Genomic DNA, 21574 nt, shown 5'->3' on the forward strand with positions numbered 1-21574 from the left:
AGGCTAACAGATCCTCTCTTTATGCACAGAAAATGAATAATGCACAACACAGTGTCAGTGCAAGCTTGCTTATGCTGTCCCTATACCCTTCTGCTCTACTCTGGAGGGACAGATAGGGTAGTTTTAGGATTGAGCTCTAGTTTGTACAGCACCTAGTACAATAGGGTCCTTGCCAATAACTAGGGATCCTAGTTGCTATGGTAATACAAATAATAAAAGTTCACTTTGTCCTCTGCTAAGACTGCAGTTGATTGAAAGTTGTGGCTTAAGTAATGTGAACATTTTCTACTAGGAATTGAACTGAGACCACAAGACCCGTTTCAGCCATCTTAGAGCCTTTGCTCATCATTCTTTTGAACCTGCAGAGACTCAGTATATTACAAAGATCTATAATGAGATGTGCATACACAGATTTCATGCAAGAAACTTAAAATGTGGGAATGACTCTTTGTGTAATCTTAGTGGCCATGCTTTGTCTGCTGCGTAAAAAACCAAACAAACAGAAAACAACTTCCAATAATTGAAGTGAGAGATATGGTACTGTTTGTGGAACATAGGTAATTTGGGGACCATGAGTGATATTCTCAAAGGGAGAGACATTTGAGAGTTATGTTGCTTACTGTTGTCCTTTCTTGGGCTGCATTCAAACCAGTGACCTAAAAGGGAAAGGTTTTGTATCCCCAGTACCAGCACAATGCAGTCCCATATCTTTCTGATTTTAGTTAACCTGACAAGTAATATCAAAACATTGGTCAAGTGTACACTAGAAAAATTCTCCAAAAATTTCCCACCATTGGCAACATGGGTTGATCTCAGTCAGCACTGGCAACATTGGGCGTGCTAGTGTAGATGGGCTGCTAACTGTTCATAGAATCATAGTACTGGAGGGGACCTTGAGAGATCATCTAGTCCAGTCCCCTGCACTCATGGCAGGACTACGTATTATCTAGAATCCATCTCTGACAGGTGTTCGTCTAACCTGGTCTTAAAAATCTCCAACAGCCTCCCTGTTTATTCCAGTGTTTTAACCACCCTGACAGTTAGGAAGTTTTTCTTCATGTCCAACCTAAACTGCCCTTGTTGCAGTTTAAGCCCATTGCTTCTTGTCCTATCCTCAGAGGTTAAGAAGAACAATTTTTCACCCTCCTCCTTGTAACAACTTTTCTGTACTTGAAAACTGTTATCATGTCCCCTCTCAGTCTTCTCTTCTCCAGACTAAACAAATTCAATTTTTTCAATCTTCCCTCATAGGTCATGTTTTCTAGACCTTTAATCATTTTTGTTGCTCCTCTTTGGACTTTCTCCAATTTGTCTACATCCTTCCTGAAATGTGGCGCCCAGCACTGGACACAATACTCCAGTTGAGACCTAATCAGCGTGGAATACAGCGGAAGAATTACTTCATGTGTCTTGCTTACAACATTTCTGCTAATACATCCCAGAATGATGTTTGCTTTTTTTATTCATATTTAGTTTGTTGTCCACTATGACCCCCAGACTCCTTTCTGCAGTACTCCTTCTTATGCAGTCATTTCCCATTTTGTATGTGTGCAACTGATTGATTGTTCCTTCCTAAGTGGAGTACTGTGCATTAGCCCTTATTAAATTTCATCCTGTTTACTTCAGACCATTTCTCCAGTTTGTCCAGATCATTTTGAATTTTAATCTTATTCTCCAAACACTTGCAACCCCTCCCAGCTTGGTACTGTCCGCAAACTTTATATGTGTACTTTCTATGCCATTATCTAAATAATTGATGAAGATATTGAACAGAATCAGACCTAGAACGGATCCCTACAGGACCCCATTTGATATGGCCTTCCAGCATGACTGTGAACCACTGATAATTACTCTCTGGGAACAGTTTTCCAACCAGTTATGCACCCATCTTGTAGTAGCTGCATCTAGGTTGTATTTCCCAGTTTGTTTATGAGAAGGTCATGCGAGTCAGTATCAAAAGTCTTACTAAAGTCAAGATATACCACATCTACTGCTTCCTCCCAGATTGATTTAGAGCTGCACGCAGCAAGGTTCTGTGACATGGTGTTTAAACACATTAGCAGCCTGTCTATACTAGGGATCCCATTATTGCTGAAACAGCAGCAAATGTGGGGGATTTTTAGACGCTGTCCCTTGTGTAAGAAGGCCTTTGTTAACAGAGATACTGCCTTACCTAATGGTTTTTGTACAATTAGGAGGACTTTATTCAAACGTAGATAACTCTGCCTTAGTTATTTTGTAAGTGTTATAATTAAATAATTCAGTGGCAGAGGGCCCAGACCTTGGAAAAGACTCAGTGGAGCCTACAGTATTACATGCTATTATCTTTCAGCAAACAGGTTAAGCTTGCTCAGAGGGAGCATTTTACAGGGTTTTAAAGGTGCCTTGTTGAAACATGATGTTCTTCTTTCCTTCAATAGACATTTCCCCCTCCCCCACCTTTTTGAACTTCACAAAAGGTGGAGACAAGCTGGAGAAGTTAGCCATTCATAAAGCATAAGGGGCTTTAAAGATTGGAGCCTTCCTGATTTCCTCTAGGCAATCAGTTAGTGCTGACTCTCTGGCTAGGATCCAGTTCTCCTTTTTCATAGCTGGGCATTTCAAGTCTTCAAACTCCAGCGCATTCTTGCAAGCTGCAGTATTTGAAGTAAATCAGCATGTTTTTTAAATGCAGTGTAAAAGTGTACTTTACTGTTGCAGTAAAGTATCTGTGCCACCTAGCTCAGTGCAGTCAATAATAGGCTATAATAAATCCTTGTGAAGGAAAACATTGCGAATAGAAAGCACTAGAGCAGGGACCCTGTGTGAAATTACTCATGCAGAACTCCCCACCATATACCCACTCCCCCAGTGCTGAGTGAATGGGAAGATTCCTTCAGCTGGGATGTAATTTTCACTCAGGGGGAGTGCTGGTCCAGGTTCGGATAGTTTATCACAACCATAAATCTGCTCAACAGTGCCCATCAGTCCATTGAGGCCAGCATAATTTTCCCCTTAAAAGCCTGATATTTACAAGACCTTGTGCTCCATGAGGGTCTCCTAGCCCTAGTTCTGAACACACTCAGTTGCATCTCCAGATTCCAAATTAGCTGTATATCCTCCTTGCTGTGTTAAGACCTTAAAAAATGTCTGTCTTGCCCTTCACTTGCATTTGGGTAAGATCAGAATTTAATCATATGGAATGTACTTTGCTTCTTTCCCTCCCTCTTTGCTTAATGTAAATTCAGGAGTGAGGTGCAGCTGAATTAATGTGCACTCATGCAGCAATTAAATGTTTAGGATACTTCTAACTGGTATCCTTATTAATTGCCACACTGTTAAATAATGCACAATATTGTCTAGTACAAAGGAAATGCACTCTTCTCTTTAAAGTAGGGCTCTCAAGCGATTAAAAAAATTAATCGTGATTAACCGCACAATTAATCGCGCTGATAACAATAATAGAATACCATTTATTTAAGTATTTTTGAACGTTTTCTACATTTTCAAATATATTGATTTCAATTACAACACAGAATACAAAGTGTAGAGTTCTAACTTTATATTATTTTTTATTAGAAATATTTGCATTGTAAAAATGATAAAGAAAAGAAATACTATTTTTCAATTCACCTCATACAGGTACTGTAGTGCAATCTCTTTATCGTGAAAGTGCAACTTTCAAATGTAGATTTTTTTTGTTGTTACATAACTGCACTGAAAAACAAAACAGTGTAAAACTTTAGAGTCTACAAGTCCACTCAGTCCTATTTCTTCGCTAAGACAAACAAGTTTGTTTACATTTACAGGCGATAATGCTGCCCGCTTCTTATTTACAATGTCACCTGAAAGTGAGAACAGGCATTGCAAGGTATTTACATGCCAGATATGCTAAACATTCGTTTGCCCCTTCATGCTTCAGCTACCATTCCAGAGGACATGCTTCCATGTTGATGACACTTGTTTTAAAAAAAAAAATGTTAATTAAATTTGTGACTGAACTACTTGGGGGAGAATTGTGCGTTTCCTGGTCTGTTTTACCCGCATTCTGCCATATATTTTGTGTTATGGCAGTCTCAGATTTTGACCCAGCACATGTTGTTTGATTTAAAACACTTTCACTGCAGATTTGACAAAATGCAAAGAAGGTACCAATGTGAGATTTCTAAAGGTAGCTACAGCACTGACCCAAGGTTGAAGACTCTGAAGTGCCTTCCAGAATCTGAGAGGGATGAAGTGTGAAGCATGCTTTCAGGAGTCTTAAAAGAGCAACACTCCAATACAGAAACTACAGAACTTGAACCACCGAAAAAGAAAATCAACCTTCTGCTTTTGGCATCTGACTCAGATGATGAAAATGAACATGTCGGTCCGCACTGCTTTGGATTGTTATTGAGCAGAACCCGTCATCAGCATGGATGCATGTCATCGGGAATGGTGGTTGAAGCATGAAGGGACATATGAATCTTTAGAGCATCTGGCATGTAACTATCTTACGACGCTGGCTACGATAGTGCCATGTGAATGCTTGTTCTCACTTTCAGGTGGCATTGTAAACAAGAAGGAAGCAGCATTATCTCCTGCAAATGTAAACAAATTGGTTTGTCTGAGTGATTGGCTGAACAAGAAGTAGGACTGAATGGACTCGTAGGCTCTAAACTTTTACATCGGTTTATTTTTGAATGCAGTTATTTTTTCTACATAATTCTACATTTGTAATTTCAACTTTCATGATAGAGATTGCACTATAGTACTTGTAATAGGTGAACTGAAAAATACTGTTTCTTTTGTTTTTTTACAGTGCAAATATTTGTAATCAAAAATAAATATAAAGTGAGCACTGTACACTTTGTATTCCATGTTGTAGCTGAAATCAATATATTTGAAAATGTAGAAAACATCCAAAAATACTTAAATAAATGGTATTCTATTACAGACGCTCCCCGATTTACGCAAGCATTCCGTTCCGGAATGCCTTGCGTAACTCGAATTTTGCGTAAGTTGGAAACGTATCTCCGACCATTACGCCAAAAAAACCAAACACACACAAACCCCCCCTCCTATTTCTAGCTTACAGAACTTTTTCCGTAAACTCGGATTTGCGTACATCAGGTTTACATAACTCGGGGAGCGTCTGTATTGTTTAACAGCGTGATTAATCACAATTACATTTTTTTAATTGCTTAACAACCCTACTTTAAAGAGAAGAGTGCATTTGCTTTGCCCTAGACAATATTGTGCATTATTTAACTGTGTGGCAGTTAATAATGCTTTTCAGGTGGTAGTCTATTGTTTAACAGTGCGTTTAAAACTGTGATTAATCACAATTAATTTTTTTGAGCTAATCGCGTGAGTTAACTGCAATTAATCGACAGCCCTACTTTAAAGGCATGGATGTGACCATGTTACTGCATCTGTTTTTTGTGATCATGTATATATGTCATTCAGTACTACACAGCTTCACCTGTCATGCAAGCTGTATCCTAATGCACTCTCTGGAGTTATGTAAGAATTAATTTCTCTCCCCCTACCCCCACAGTCTTTCTTCTGAGGAGTATATAGTCACAGGATAATTTGCATGTGGACTTTTGAAATGTGAAATGTAATGATGACTCTGAGGCAACAGATGACAGGCAATTTAACAGTGGGGAGATTCTGTGAAGGTGCAGAGAGGAGGCTGATATTTGTTGAGCAGTTTGTCAGGCAATAGTAAGTTTGTGCAGGGTTTTTAGAAATGGTCTGGACCCTGGATGGAATGGGAATTGTTTGGAGAATGGGCATGATATGATTTTGCTTCAAGCTATATGTGAGGCATCAGGCCACTGTGTATCTGCTCATCTTGGAGTCTGGGAAAGCTTGTCTTGGGGAGGCCATAGAGAAGAGAGCTGCAAGAGCCCTTATCAGAGCACAGGGAGGCACAGATGCAGCGGTGTGGGATGGCATGGATCCCTTATCCAAGGATTTTCTGATTACTTCCTGTCTATATTAACAGCCCAAATTGCTTTGACAATGTGTATTTTTCACAAAGGCACTGTTATAAAGCTCATCTAGTGCAATATGTTATCTCACAAATCTAGGCTTTTGTTTCACTGCTGTGAGTTGCACAGGCAAAGCTTAATTCTCAAGTCTCTTTCTTTAGCACTGAGAGAGGAGATCCAATGTTGCAGGATGCTAACTGCGTACAGTAAATGCGTTTGTTGTTTTCTCCCCATGATAATTTCGCTAGTTGTGTATCTATTTTAAATACAGGCAGATTTTCAGAGCTGCTAATGTTCTAACTGATCAACGTTTACACTTTTTAAAGTATATTAAGTATATTTACATTCTTATAGCAAGTATAAAGGGAGGGATGGCTTCGTTTAAAATTAATATTTAAACAAAACAAAACAACAAAGGCAATGTTCATACACAGCGTCAGGATATCCTGAAGGGAATATGCTGAAGCTGACTAGGGACAGAAAATGCTAAGTTGTGCTTAAACTCCATTCTCCTCATTTCATATTCAGATGAGGCTTGTAAAAATCAGGTATGAAGGAGACTGGACCCAACACAAAGGGTTCAGGTTAAAGGAACTCTGAGTTATATGACAAATTCCAGGAATCTTAGTGTGCTGGCTTTGTTTTAACATCTGCTTAAAAGACATTATGAAAGAACAAAAAGGGAGGGGAATAGGGTGGGGTGATGGAATTATAAATGAAATAGGAATTGTTACTATAAATGATTTTGTCTTCAGTCCTGTGCTAAGTATGTCTGGGAAAACTCTCACCAAACAAGCCTAGTTTCTGGGCGTGTCTCCAAAGGTTAAGCCAGCCTTGATAGACCTCTCCGTGACTTACCGTGGATCACATTGCATCACAGCCCTGAGGAGAACGATGTCTTCTAGTCATCTGTATTTTGTAGATATAGCTCTCTCATGCCATCCAAGATGATGTGAATCAGGCCTGACTTGGAATCCCAGACACGAGTCATGCTCTAGCTCGCTGTGTTTTTCTGAAACCTGACCAAAATGTTGCATCTGAACTTCATCTAGAAAAATACTAGAAAGGAAGGGAAGACTGGTGAGTGCCTAGAAGCACCAACTGAATTGCTGTACTTGTGCTGAAATATGGCATGGGGACAACTGGTGCTGACGTGATCAGTTTAGTGTATGGTAGTAATTGTGTTACTAAGTACATATCTCACTAGACAGCAGAGTTAAGATAAGAATAACACTTTCTAATATTACTTCTAGTATTTCCATGATTGGTTTTTTTGTTTTGTTTTTGGTCTAAAGTTGTTAACATACCATCAACTGAGGCCCCGACCCTGCAAAATGTAGGCTCATTTTGCAGGGTCGGGGCCTCAGTTGATGGTATGTTAACAACTTTAGACCAAAAACAAAACAAAAAAAAGACAATCATGGAAATACCAGAAGTAATGTCATTCCACAAGGTTTTCTTTGTAGGATCCAGATCTAAGTTGACATTTAATCTTCATTAAACATGCAGCCTCCTAGATTCTGTTTGGGTTGATTTGTTCCTTGACGTTTGAGGAGTACCATATTTTAATATTATCTGAATAACAAGAAACGCTTGATTCAGTCTATTTTCCATTTGTTTATGCTTCCAGTTGTCTGGCATTACTTCAGCACTAATTTTTGTGTTGTTGACAGGGCTGACGAGAAAGGGGGGAAGCTGGTACAAATTACCAGGGCCTGGCAGCCCAGAAGGGGGCCTGGCTTCCCCTCCCCCCCCCTCTTGTCGGCCCTGTTTAGCTGGTCTGGCCATGCTGGGGGGCCCGAAATTTTTTTTTCACCAGGGCCCTGATTGTTGATATTTTGTTGCAGCTTTCCCACAAGAGTAAGTAATTTTAAATAATTTCCTTGCTAATTAAAAGCATTAGCAAGTGTGATTGACTCCTCTGACTTCAATAGTATGGATTCTACTTGCAGCATAGATATTGATGTTACAAATATTGCTTGTGAATTCTTGCTTTTAAACTCAGTGACTTATTTCCATATAAGCAGATGAAAACATCTGTTGACTACAATGTATACACAGTGTCCTTTTTTGTTGCAGAAAATTTTTCTTCTATAACTAAAATTCTGTTGACTTTGTATTCATTTGGGAGATAAAACTTAGTCCTATTTTTCCTTTCCAAAATGTTCTTCTTTATTGCTTTTATATGTTGATATCTGTGTTTCAGCATTGTTCTTCTGGTGTAAAGCATTTGGAGTACTCACCAGAAATCTAATCCTTTAAGGAACTGGTTATACCATGTTTATGAGCAAAACTAAGATGGCACATGTAAGACAGAAGTAAATTCCAATATGAACATTGTCATATTAGCAACTTGAAAATGCAGTGGAATTCTGTGTAGTAAAATCAATTGTTTTTCCACAGAACAGCTTTGCTCTGACTGGAGATTCACTCCATAATATAGGAACAGAAGTTTCCATATTATAATGTGTCAAAACAATCTGAGACTTTGCTTTGCTATGAATGGAGTTTCATTAAAAGTAGGCTTTAGTATATAACATATCTTGGGGGTTTGGTGGAAAAAACTACTAGTGTTTAAATCCCAATAGTCATTGACTCAGTTGGAGTCATGAGTTCTTGACATTTCTGAAAATCAGGCCCTTGCAGCTGTAATAATTTTCATTCTGTCCTCTGCTTTGTTGAGACTATTGGTTTCAACTGGATATGGTATCCTGTTCCTATCCTAAACTGTTGTTTAGTGTTACCATGCACTGTTAAACAGCTGTCATATTTTACCCCAGAAGTGGCTGTATTCAAATCATGAATGAAATGACGTCTGTCTGTCTGTCTGTCTGTCTATGAAGAGCATTTGGATAATATGCACTATATAAACTTTACTACATCCCAGATTATGAAACTATTAATAATAATTTAAAGAGCTATGTTGCATGGATATTCTTTTAGGAGACACTACCAAAATAACATTAATTGTGGTATTCTTGTATAACTTACTATACCTTTGTGATTCCTCCAGGTCTCCCCTCCTCCCCCTTTTCTTTTGCCTAATTCATAAATGCTTATTTAGTTAAGCCCTGGAAGGGGATGTGGAGTCATCTGGAAAAGGAATGGCCTAGCCTGGGTGTGTGAAATGCATGCATTCATGACAATTTGAAAAATGCAGGGGAGGAGGAGAGTAAAAGTTGCAGCCTCCTGTGGAGCAGACAGCTGACAATTCATGTATCTCATACTTTTATTTACTTTTCTACACAAGAAGAAAAATGTCCACCCACAGCAACTGCAACATCCCATGGTACCCAAGCTGTTGCTGAGATACAAAGCACCTTTATAAATATTCAGACTGTAGAGCTCGTCAATAAAACACCTCTCATTTGACTCCATGAATTTAATGAGGAAGGCTGGACTGTGGTTCGTGTTTTAGTCACTTTCACAGCTGGGTTTGTGTTGCATCTTATTCTGGTTTCCTGTATTCTTGATATACACCAGTATAATTCCGTCAGTTGCAATGGGGTAATTCCTGATTTGCCCAAGTGAAATCAGAACTGGGCAAACATCTTGGTGAAAGAGGCAATTGCCAGTAAATACGACATTGCTGAGTGTATATTAGAATTATTTGCTACCATTTTGCTAGTGCTCTGTGCGCACGTGTGTGGAAGTTAAGGAGCAGAGGAGCAGCAAACCAGGGACTAGTTATTTATCCATTGGATGAGCAAAGAAAGCCTGATCTAAATTCCATCAAGTGCCAACTTGGTCTCTTTGTGGCAAAAAATAGGATAGTTTTTCAATAACCAATGTGTGATTTCAGCAGGCCTATTGGCCTTGTAATGTACTTGGATGTTGGTATAAATAGAGCTACTTTTTTCTTTATGACCTATGACTAGATGTTGTGTAAGCACTTTTTTCTTTATGAACTATGACTGACAGTTGCAGGAATAACATGGACATTACTTGTAGTGTTTTCAGGAAAAAAGCTACTTGGTATATTGAGGGTATATTTTAATGTACATTATATGGAAGCTGACAAGTTTTCAGTTCCTATTCTGGCACAAGGCAGGGCACAAGCATCTTGGAGATTTATTCCCTCAGGAAATGACCTTTGTGACTGTCAGCCCTCAGAGGCTCTGGAGTCTTCCTTTGCTCCTTAGGAGCCTGCACCTCTTAGAGTTAGTGCCAAGTCTCCTATTGAGGAAAAACAGTGAAAGATTTGGCCATGGAAACTGCTTTTGATTCTTCAGCAGAATACTTTTCTTTTGCTGCCATGAAATGGCTGATAAGGGATTTGTGCCACACCCTTCTCTAGGGTGGTATCTGAGTGAACTCAGCTCAGTTGTTTTATTTCCAGAAGTAGTGACTCTGCTTTTCAGGTGGAGAGTTTCAAAAGTAATGATGGTGCAGGCTATAAACACATGCTTGTAGAATTCCACAACTGGTCATGGCCTGTAGTTTTTGCTCCCCTGGCTGATGAGCCCTTTAGCTTCTGGCTTTGTCAGTGTTTCTGGTTTTATTCCATCATAGGATTCTGCAGCAGAACAAATGCTCATCTGGACAGGCTGGACTTTTATGGAGCTAGGATCTCAAACTAAACAGGTCTAGCATGGATATAGAAGATCGTGGCTATTATTTTTTTTTCTGACTATAGCCCTTTGGTACCAAACATTAGCACCAAACAAATACCATTCCCAATGGTTGAAATAATAGACTTATCCTCTGGTCTTGTTTTAATTGCAAACAGGGTGTATGGAATGACAAGAAAAAATAAATAACATCCATGTGTTTATTGGCTAAAGGAGAGATGTGCTTGTGTGTGTATTGCTGGTATGAGAGGCACCTCTGTCTGTACTCAGATGCAGGAACATCTGGTGGTTCTAGGCCAACCGTCTTCCACACATTTTCTGGAAATAAGAAGGTGTGTAACTTATGTTGTTTAGGTGATAGGTGTTGCTGTGCATTCCATAAGGAATGAAAGTTTTCTCAAGCTTGATGCCAGAGTGAGGCTTTGCCCTGATTTGGAAGACCGATGAGGTAAGGGAGATTGGAAGAACTTTGCAGCCGTGGTATTAAGTCTTTTTTAAACTATTTTTTTTAAATTGAAGGGCAGCAAAAGCAGAAGTAAAAAATAAAAAGGTTAAATAATAAAAATTAAATTTGGCACCTGTTAGTTTAAACTAATACTTGTCAAATCAAATTCTTGATTCTGGCCCTGTTCTCTCGCTTTTACTTAGGTTGAGTAGTACTTTCCTTCACGAGTAGTCCCACTGATTTCATGATAGGTATGCAACTAATTTATTTATTTATTTATTCTATTCACTCCACTACTCATGGAGCAAAGTGCTACTCAACGTGAGTCAAAGGTGATGGAGTTTAGTTTGCCACTTACTGCCAATATAAAAACAAGAAAAGAATTGGTCTGCATACCTATCATGTAAGCACTTGCTGCTTGCATGCATGTACTCATGGGCTAAAAATGAATTATACTTAAAACTATTACCTCGAGGACTTTTATAGGTTTTGCAGAAAGTATGACTGCGGTAGAGCTGGGGCATGTTCCTACTATTCTTGTCAGCTGCTCCAAAAGCCACACTTGCCTGAAGGTCTTTATTTTATCAAGTCTCAGTGTGTGTATTTATTTATTTAAAAAAAAACAGACATTACGGTATGAATATTTGAACAGTGGGTGGTCACATTTTTTACAGGCGGTGGTTTCAGAGCAGTTTTAGTTACATCAAGACTGTGTGTGTGTGTGTGTGTGTGTGTGTGTGTGTGTGTGTGTGTGTAAGGAGTCAGAAAAATCAGGACTGGAGAAAATAAGTTTCTAATAGGCTTCCCCCTCCTCTCTTTTGTAACTTCAAGATATTTTTTCCCCTTCTGGTTGTCAGAAGAAAGCCTTTGGTATCAATCTTTCATGATGCTCTGTATTTTTAGATCACCACATTGTGAAAGTTTAGCCTGCAAACTCCTAGAGATACCACAACATTACACTGCAAAAAGCTTTTTCTATTATCCCAGCAGCTGATCAATTTAAATTTACTTCATGTTCTAAATTGGTTCCAATTGCTTATCATTTGACCCATTTGTGTTTTCTTCTTTCCCAGGGATATCAGTATGAACAACATCACAAAGCTACCAGAGGATGCTTTTAAGAACTTTCCTTATCTTGAAGAGCTGTAAGTATTTCGCATGTGAAGTCAGGGCTGTTTTTACAGTACTGTGGGATGGTTGTGCTGTTCACCTGAAAATAGGTGGAAAAGCAAATTGTGTTATTAGGATGAGCTGTGAAACAGAGAGAACAATTATACCTTTAAAAAAAGACCTATATATGTTTGGAAGCCAGAGTGGTTAATGCTACTTATGAGTGACCTTTTAGGGTAATTATTTTAATCATGACTACAGTGGTGATACATACTAATTATAGTGTGTTCCTGTGTTATCTTAGAATAAGTGTAATTACCATTGTTTCCAGTGGAGTTACAATATAGTTATTGCACAGCTTCCATAAATACATTGTTTCAGTTACTGTGCAGTTAACTCCCATCACTCCTATAGGTGGCAGAGGCAGCATGGTGTAGGTCAGGATGTATTTGAAAAGAAATAGAGGCCTTATGTTTACAGCTTCTTTTCTATAATTTGTTCTGAGTTTTAGCAGTGCATCTTCCCTTGTCCTGTCTCTCCCTCCCCTCCCTCATCGCTTAGCTACCTCACATCCAGCCTCGTCATTAGGCCCCAGTTCAATAAGGCTCTTAAGGATGATCCTAACTTTATGCACATCAGTATTCCTGTTGACTTGAATGGAACTATTCACTTGCGGAAGTACTCTGCTGAACTGGGGCCTTAATTCAGAAGTCTGAGCAGCAGCTGAAGCACCCTGTAAAAATGAAGCAAAAAAGTAATGATGTAGATTCTATTTTAAAGGTCTGAATATTTCCAATTTTTTTGTGTTTCAACAGGAAGAGGGACAAGTCTTTATCTTAGTCAGAATTACCACTTCAATAACAGTAATAAATTGCATATAGCCAGTCTGTCTTGGTTTCCCCATCTGTGAAAGGGGGATTATGCTACCGACCTTTTGCAAAGAGCTTTGAGGTGTTCTAATAAAAAGCAATATACAAGTGAAATTTCTATTGCCCCCTTGACTATGAATTGCTTAATAATTTCAGTCTTTAAAAGTGCTTTGAGATGATAAATGTTGTTAACCTTGTGTCTGCGGTTTTGCCTAGACTGGGAAAGGAAATTGGATTTCAAAATGTGTTAACTAAAATCCCCTTGGTTAAAATGTTTGAAACACATTTTTCAAACACAACTCATTTTCCCCATTTAGAAAAAGGCCTTGTGAGGTAAGGAAGCGTTATCCTTACTTCACAGATGAGGAAAGTAAGGCAGACAGAGGAAAAGCCATTTGTACAAGGACATATAACACAGTGAGTCAGTAGCAGAGCTAGGAATAGATTGCAGATCCTTTGGCTCCCAGTGTCCTACCCCAACTTTTACATCACGTGTTTTCCCTGGTAGGATTGAGGTATTGTGCAAAAATGTGAAAACGGTGATACAGTGCATTTTGATATGACTGTAAAAGTAACCCCAAGTGTGCCTCGATTTTCACTGTGTCTTGTATGTGATTCTGGTTCAGCTCAATAGGCCTATGAAGCAAAGATGAGTTTATTCATCTCAGGCGAACTGTAAATGAGATTCCTTATATTAATGTACTCAAAAGAACTGTCCTCTCCCACCAGGCTCTGGACACCCCGACGTCAATAAAATCTAGAACAGTTTAGTGAAGTAATATAGTTGCTTTCAAGATTCCAGACCGTGTTCTCTCCCACACTGTAACTTTAAAAATGTAGCAGTGCTGTACTGAAAATGGAACAGTTTAAGAAAACTTTGTGCCACAACATGAGGTGCTGACTATATGCAAAATTACAGGGTTAGGAAGGCTCAGCTGGCTCAGGATTTAGATTGTCTGACCCCTCCCTAAGTGCTTTATAATAGATGCAAATATGTTTCTGGGTTTTGTATGTTTAAGTTTCCACTAGATCTTATTTGTTTTGTTTTCTGTCCAGGGTTCTTTCTCAAATTCCTCGGCTGTTCATATTTCACACTAAATTTAAAAACCAAAAAACCCACCTTCACACAGACTGTGGGATCCTTCAGTTTTTCCCTATAAGTAATGAAGCAATAAAACCTAACTGGGTGGGTGTGCACTTCATTATGTAATCTCCATAAACCTGGGGTGTGTCATGAAGTATGGAGACAAAAAGGCAGAGCCTTCAGCCACCATATACTTGTGCTTTATTGCACAAGAACCATACTCTACAGTTTGCAGTGAGATACATTGTAATGCTGGAATTTGGGAGGGAAAAAACAATCAGACCTGGCTTTAAACTAGGCTGTAGTTCTGAACATCTGGATGTTTTAAATCCTTTCTAGCATGGTTATTTGATGTGTCAAAATAACTCAAAAAATTAGAATAAAATTGGTATTTGTCAAACATTATTTCTGACACATTAAAGTCTTTGTTCCAAAAGAAACAATCCTAGAGTCCTTTTTATGTGCAAGTCATGTAGGCCCAAGAGCCGAGTGTTTTTTTGTTTGTTTTGTTTTGTTTTTTTTAAGGCTATTCCATACCTTGCTTTGGATGGCAATGGGGCAGGGGGAGATATGCACCCCTGCTACACAAGCAGCAACCATTTTAGCTATATCACCACTCTGTCCCTGTCCCCAAAAGCACCCATCACCATTACTATACCGTGGGAATCAGGAGTGCAGAATCTGGAATCCCCAGAAGCACTGAAACTGAAACATACCCAACCTACTCAGTCCAAACTATCACTGATACAAGAAGACTCCACCCAAGGAAAAAAGCCCCAAGGCGATCAAAGCCGAACAGGCAACGGCTGCACCTCTCAGACGCCACAGTGACTGGTAGAATTGCATCAAAGTTACCTTACACTTGTACAGGTGAATGCAAGGTTGTTGTTAATGTGAGAATCGTCCATGAACTGATCACAAGGCTCCTGACCTAGCATGTATCATAAAAATTGGGTTTGATGATGAAGCCAAGCCAGAACAAATCCTACTAGTCTCTGTGAGATACCTAATACATCATGGGTTTAGAGTGGCCAAGAGTGGAGGCTGTGTGATCATAATCTCATCCAGTTTAGAATAAAAAGCAAGATTCTATCCCCAAAATAAAAATATTTGAGTCTGTTCAGCTGGAATGTGAATGCAGTGACAACAAATCATGAAGACTCTTCTAACTTATATATCAGATTTACATATTTGACAAGAATTTAGCCACATTTCTAGAAGAATTAGTCAAGCTTCAACTGAACCTAATGTGTCAGTCCAGAGATTCATTGTCCTGGGAAATTTCAAATTCCATGTAGAAAAATAATCTGACATTATAGCCCAAGATATGCTATGCACCATGTCGGAGCAGGGTTTTGCTCAGGCCATCTCAGACTGCATGTGCAGCTAGATGCATGCCTGATCTAGAACTTAGAAGCACCGATAGCATACCACACTCCTGGAAGAGCCACCACCAGCACTTCTCAAGAGTGTTTAAAGGGACCCATTCTTGCCCCTTCAATGAACTGATTTGCCCCACAGAACCACCTGGACATTTTCTGTGACCAGAAGATCTTGAAAGGGACAAGCTCCTCATCTAATAAATGTAGATGTTGATGAATTACTGAAATATTAACCAACTGCTGTCTGAAACCATCAATGAACTAGCCCCAAAATAACTGCTTGTCTTGTAGGTCCCTGTGGTTCTCTGATGAACTATGAAAAATGAAGCAAGAAAGCAGCTTACCGGAGTACCAGTGGCACAAAATATGTTCCACCCAGTCCATGTAGTGCTGAGGCCCACCTGTAGGCAAATGCTGTAAGCCATAAAAGATTCTTTATTTCATACGCAGTTGTGCTAGCCAATAATGGCCAGCTGAACTGATCTGTGCAGTAATCCAACTAATCCACTGGAAGGTCTAAACATGCTTCTAGGACCAAGTGCAGCTCGCTGTGGAAAAGAGGCCCACTTCAAAAACAAAACCAGCAAGATCTTAGGGATCTTGTTGAACAAAAGCTGAACAGTTACCCTGTGGGACTCCTTGCCAGAGAAGGAGAGGCAGAGGCAACGCCTGATTAGATGTAGGTGTGAGATGCACCTTTTCATTGATAATTCAGTACTTAGGAATGACACCTTTAAAACTGACCCAAAACCCCATCTTTGCACCTCCTCACGGACAGGAATGGTGAGGGACCCCTCTTTTTTGATATGGGCATTCATTCTTCTGATCTGAAAGGTGCTTCATAAATACTTTAAATAGCTAATGAGCAGGACCCCATTGTGCCAGATAAATCCAAACAAAAAGGCATTTTTTTTAGCTCCTCAGCTTGCCCCCTGCCATTTTAGGATGTTTGGAGCAGGAGGACCGAGTGGCCAGCTTGGAGAGTGGAAGATTTTCATGGGCACTAGTGACACAACAGGCCACAGCACTGTCATAGAGGAAGTAGAGTGAGGCATGCAGGAGGCAACAACTGCACTTCTGCAGAGCGTGGGGTCCCCAGATGGCAGGAAATCCCCCATCTGTGCAGCTCCTAAGCCATGCAGGAATGGAGCTCTACTCTAATGGGTCTTAGGAGCTCTGGATGGCAGCTGCTGCCTCCTGCTGCACAGCTCCTAAATCATACAGGAATAGAACACCAGTATTACAGGGCTTAATACAGTGATGCTCAAACTTTTGTATTGGTGACCCCTTTCACATAGCAAGCCTCTGAGTGCAACCTCCCCCCTTATAAATTAAAAACACTTTAAAAAATATATTTAACACCATTATAAATGCTGGAGGCAAAGTGGGGTTTGGGGTGGAGACTGACAGCTTGACCCCCCCATATAATAACCTCACAACCCCCAGAGGGGTCCCAACCCCCAGTTTGAGAACCCCTGGCTTAATAGCTCTTCATGCAGGAGACTTCCCCTGCAGATATCCTCCGGGGGTGGGGAAGAAGGGCTGCTTTTCCAAAAAGACAGGCCCTGCCTGCTGCTCCTGCCTTCTGCTTCCTCAGTTTTGCGACACCTCAATTTATCCTACCATCTCATAATCTAGTAACATTGCCAAATAATGCCACATAATTTTATGATGCATAAATGGAGGCAGATAGAAGCATCATTTAGGACCCTGAGCCTTGCGGGGGGATAACAAAAGGAGTAAGGTTCATTTGGAGCAACTATTTTTGTTACGTTAGGGAGGTGGATACTTTGAAGGTCTGTCAGATTTTAAATGGGATCCTTTTTCAAATGCTAAGATGAATATATTAACAAAATGTAAAGAAGACGCTTAGTGCTAGATATGTAAAAGCTTATCTCCTAATTAAAGGTGCAGTCAACGTCACTAAGTATCTGATCTTCAAGTCCAGTCCAGTGGTATTTGACGATTAAATTACATCCTACCTGCAAATAATTGCAGGTGCGAATAGGATAGGGCCAAATAATTCTCAGCTGAAAATCGGGCTCTGGGTGTATGTGCTGTGCATGCTGTTGTTCACACCCCCGCATACATTTACTGCAGAGAAGTTCACAGTGCACTTATCATATGCCTTTAGGATTCTTGCAATATTTATAAATGTTGTTGTAAAACTTGCTGTAACTGATACTCATCTGGAAGTAATTTGCAAGTGACTGAAACTGCAGCGGTCAAAGTCGCTGAGGAGCAGACCACCAAGGCTTTTGCCACAGCAGTTAATGAGGTATATTCTCTACAAAATGTTAACATTAACATGCTACATCCCTGAACTTGATATGGAAACTTAAAATCCTAGAAGAATTTGGCCGCAGTTTCCTAACCACACCTATAAAGTATTTATAGATGGCTACAAGAGAAATGCAGCTAGATACTACAGTGTTTTTGAAAAGCATGAACCGTTTGCTAATATGAATTCTTAACTGAAAAATCTGGCTTAATGATGTCCTGATGCATTTCTAAGTGATTTGTTAGTGCCTTCTGATATTTAACCCCCTCTTTACAGTGGTATGCAGGGTTTTAGCCATGTGATTTCCACTGACTTACTTACCAAATTAACCCAAATACTCTAACCCACCAGTTCTTCAAAAAGCTTTTCATTTTCAGGATATGTAACTGCAGACAACTTTACAGTGTGAATGCAGAGACTTAACTTATTCAAAACAGAATGTCTCCTTGACTTTATGACCTTTAGATTGTTTTCATTTCCACTTTCAGCTTTTTAAACCTCTGGCTCCTTATTTACCTTGGGTTGGTGTGTAATGTTTAAGTGATAAGATCCAACACACTGGTTCCTTATCAGTGCATGAGGGCTGGTAGGGGATAGGTAAGTGCCCCCATAGGGAATAGTTAAATTAAGCAGATTGTCCTGCTGCTTCTCTCTGGGGAGTTTGTCAGAACCTCATGTCCATATTTGCCAGAACCTCATGTCCATATTTGCCATGGTAATTTATTAATTTTGTTTTGCTGGGTCAAAATAGGATTTGGTCCTGTATATGTGAAATGTGCTCTAAATCCACTCAACTGTAGCTTGGAGGTGTGTATTCTAAACATTGCCTTAATGCAGGGGTAGGCAACCTACGGCACGTGTGCTGATTTTTAGTGGCACTCTCACTGCCCGGGTCCTGGCCACTGGTCCGGGGGGCTCTGCATTTTAATTTAATTTTAAATTAAGTTTCTTGAACATTTAAAAAACCTTATTTACTTTACATACAACAATAGTTTAGTTATATATTACAGGCTTATAGAAAGAGACCTTTTAAAAACATTAAAATGTATTACTGGCACGCGAAACCTTAGAGTGAATTAATGAAGACTCGGCACACCACTTCTGAAAGGTTGCCGACCCCTGCCTTAATGTATTGGGAGAATGCTCTCTCCGCTGCAAAATTCATGAACTCTTCAAAGAGCAAGGGAGGGAACCATTTTGTCCAGCAAGGAGCATTGAGACTTTTTGAAGAATTAAGAGATACCAGGGCTTTTGAGGTTGTGGGTGGGGACAAAATGTTTGTTTGGGGAACAAAAGAACTAATTAAAAGGCACGCTGACAAAATGGGGGACCCAGTAAGTGGTGGGAGATATTGCTCCTTATAGGTTGAAATTTGTTAGACTTGAACCTCCAAGGCCTCCCTAAAGGGATTATTTTGCTTCTAGTCTCCTCCTAACCAAATTGCAGGGTGCTATTCCAAAAAACCATTGTGAACCCAACCCAGCCAGGCTGTGAGCAGCTCTGGCCATGTAATATATAGTAATATATATTTTGTAGATGTATACTAAGGCAGGAACAGCTTAAATGTCTTCACCAAGGACACATGTTGTATGTCTACACTGCAATGTAAGCCCAGGATTAGTGGGACTTGTGTCAACTGGCCTGTGTTAGGGAACCCTGGGTTTGAGTGTCTACATTGTACTTTAGCCCTTTTCCTAATCTGTGCTCAAACCTAGGCCTCTGGTGCCCACACTGTGGTGCGCAAACCCAAGTCAAAGTAACCATATCTGAGTCCCTAGCATTCCCCCCACTCCCAAAATGTGGCTGCTCTAGCCCTAGGATCATGGTGCACTGGGAAATCTTTACTGTTGGGTTTGCATGTTACAGGAAGTTTGAAGCAGCTCACTTTGCAACAGACTTGCTCAGTTTGCTCTCCATTGCAAACACAGGATTTCCTCCGATAGTGTGCTTGCAGATTGGAGATCAGAAGAGAATGGGTTAAAGCTGACCTGAGCTGCTGCCATTTGAAAAGGAAGGATGTCAGCTTCTGTTTTCCATAGACTGTATTGCAGATTGTTGGGATAGAGAGGACTAAGGAAGTTGTCCCATAGAATTGTAGGATATTTCCGGCAGACTCCCGGGACCCAAGTCAAGTGGAGCTGCGTCTACACTGCAGAACAGTAGGGCTCAGGCCCTGGGTCCCAGCTTAACTTGAGCTGAGACCCTCCAGCCCTGCAAGGTTCTGGGACTCTGGGTCCAAGTCCTGGGTTAGTGCAGTTGAAGTGTAGATGCAGGGGAGGTGGGAGGCGGGGTTAGGCTTATACTGTGAAATATAACCACCTTCATCACCAGTACCAAGTTAGCTAAGGAATACAGAATCTTTTATGGAGCTAGTTTAATTTGGCCTGTATGGATAAAAAATTAAGAGCAAGACTTCTCCAGTTATAAAATATGTAGGAGTTAAGAGAATTGGTTGGTGCATTGAAGCTGTTGGTGAATTATTAGAATAGGACAAATGAGGCCTTTCTCTTTTTTGTAAGAGTAGGGGGAAGACTGACCTCTTGTTTTGAGACGGGCAAATGGAGCAAGAGATATAAAAGTAACTGTAATTTACCAGGGGAGGGAGAATGAAGAACTGCTTGAATGTTTAATTGCCTCTGTGCAATTTACTGCACTAAAATGCTCTTGGTCTTGATTAACCATCTTGTTTCTGCTTTAGAATTTTCTGAGCATTGCATTTAATAGACAATGTTTGTTTGGGGAACAAAAGAACTAATTAAAAGGCACGCTGACAGTAGAAAATGAGGTGTGTGGTATTTTGCCTTACGGTTGCAGTTGGAGTCTCTGCAAAGAAAAAGACTAGAGTTATTTTTTGCTCTTGGCTGTAGCTGAAGATGACCACCTGGCTGAAATTTTACAGCTGCTTGCATTCGTAGTATCTATTTCAGTGTGTAATTTAGATGCCGCTTTTGTTCCTATTTCTTCATCAGCACTAAGCTACACAGTCTCCTCCCTTTTTGTTTATTAGTTTGGTTTTACAAATAATAGTGTGCAGAGTTTATATCAAGGCCACCAGGGCTGAGCTCTGCTAGTATGAGAAGAAGCCTGGGCTTGAAGGGGCCCCAGGTGGAAGACATGTTCTTGGCCCCAGGTGGAAGACATGTTTCGTTTGAACTTAAGGAAATGTGACCTTAAATGGGGGTTGTTTAGAATAGCATTAGCACAGCCTTTTTAAAATGGTATTGAGCACTGGGGTGTTTAAGGTGATAATAAAAAGATGAATAATTTTTCCCTCACTAACATAAAGATATAGGTCCCAGAACTCAGAATGGGATGCCAGAGACAAAGAGCCTGTCAAAATAAGGCCTTGTCTTCACTAGGAAAAAAGATGTGTTCTTTATTTGTGTTAGCTAATGCATAATAATGTCCTAGTGAAGTCAAGGAAGTTTGCAGTGTTGGCAAGTCTAGAGAGACTCCTGAGGATATAGCCCAGGCTTCAGCTTGACTAGCGAGCACATGGTAAATGTATACGTTGCCTTGTCTCGCCTAGAGTCTTGGAATGTGTCTTACACGTACCTTTAAATTCTAGTCAAGGCAAACCCTTGTTTCCCCAGTAGGATTAACCACGACCAGCTAACTAAGGGGTTATCTACAGTACCTGCTGGATCGGCGGGCAGCGATTGATCCAGTGGGGGTCAATTTATCGTGTCTACCGTTGAGCACTCTCCCATCGACCCCGGTACTCTACCAGGGCGAGAGGGAGAATGTCAGCTGTTGACTTACTGCAGTGAAGATACTACAGTAAGTAGGTCTAAGTATGTAGCTGAAGTTGCATAACTTAGATCGACTCTTCCCCTCTCTTCCCCCCCCACACTACCCCGCCACGTGTAGACCAG

The 21574-nt window shown here is 40.2% G+C and overlaps 1 protein-coding gene across 2 annotated transcripts in view; it reads left to right on the forward strand.

Annotated features, from left to right (window-relative positions):
* The window catches only part of LGR4 (leucine rich repeat containing G protein-coupled receptor 4), a 133511-nt gene that overhangs the window by 52568 nt on the left and 59369 nt on the right, over positions 1-21574 (forward strand). For both annotated transcript variants that reach the window (XM_005306374.5, XM_024109379.3), the window contains exon 2: positions 12047-12118. In XM_005306374.5, coding sequence (XP_005306431.1) covers positions 12047-12118 — 72 coding nt within the window. The remainder of the gene's footprint in view (positions 1-12046; positions 12119-21574) is intronic.

Source organism: Chrysemys picta, chromosome 4 (genome assembly GCF_011386835.1).
Source record: "Chrysemys picta bellii isolate R12L10 chromosome 4, ASM1138683v2, whole genome shotgun sequence".
Classification (NCBI taxonomy): domain Eukaryota; kingdom Metazoa; phylum Chordata; order Testudines; family Emydidae; genus Chrysemys; species Chrysemys picta.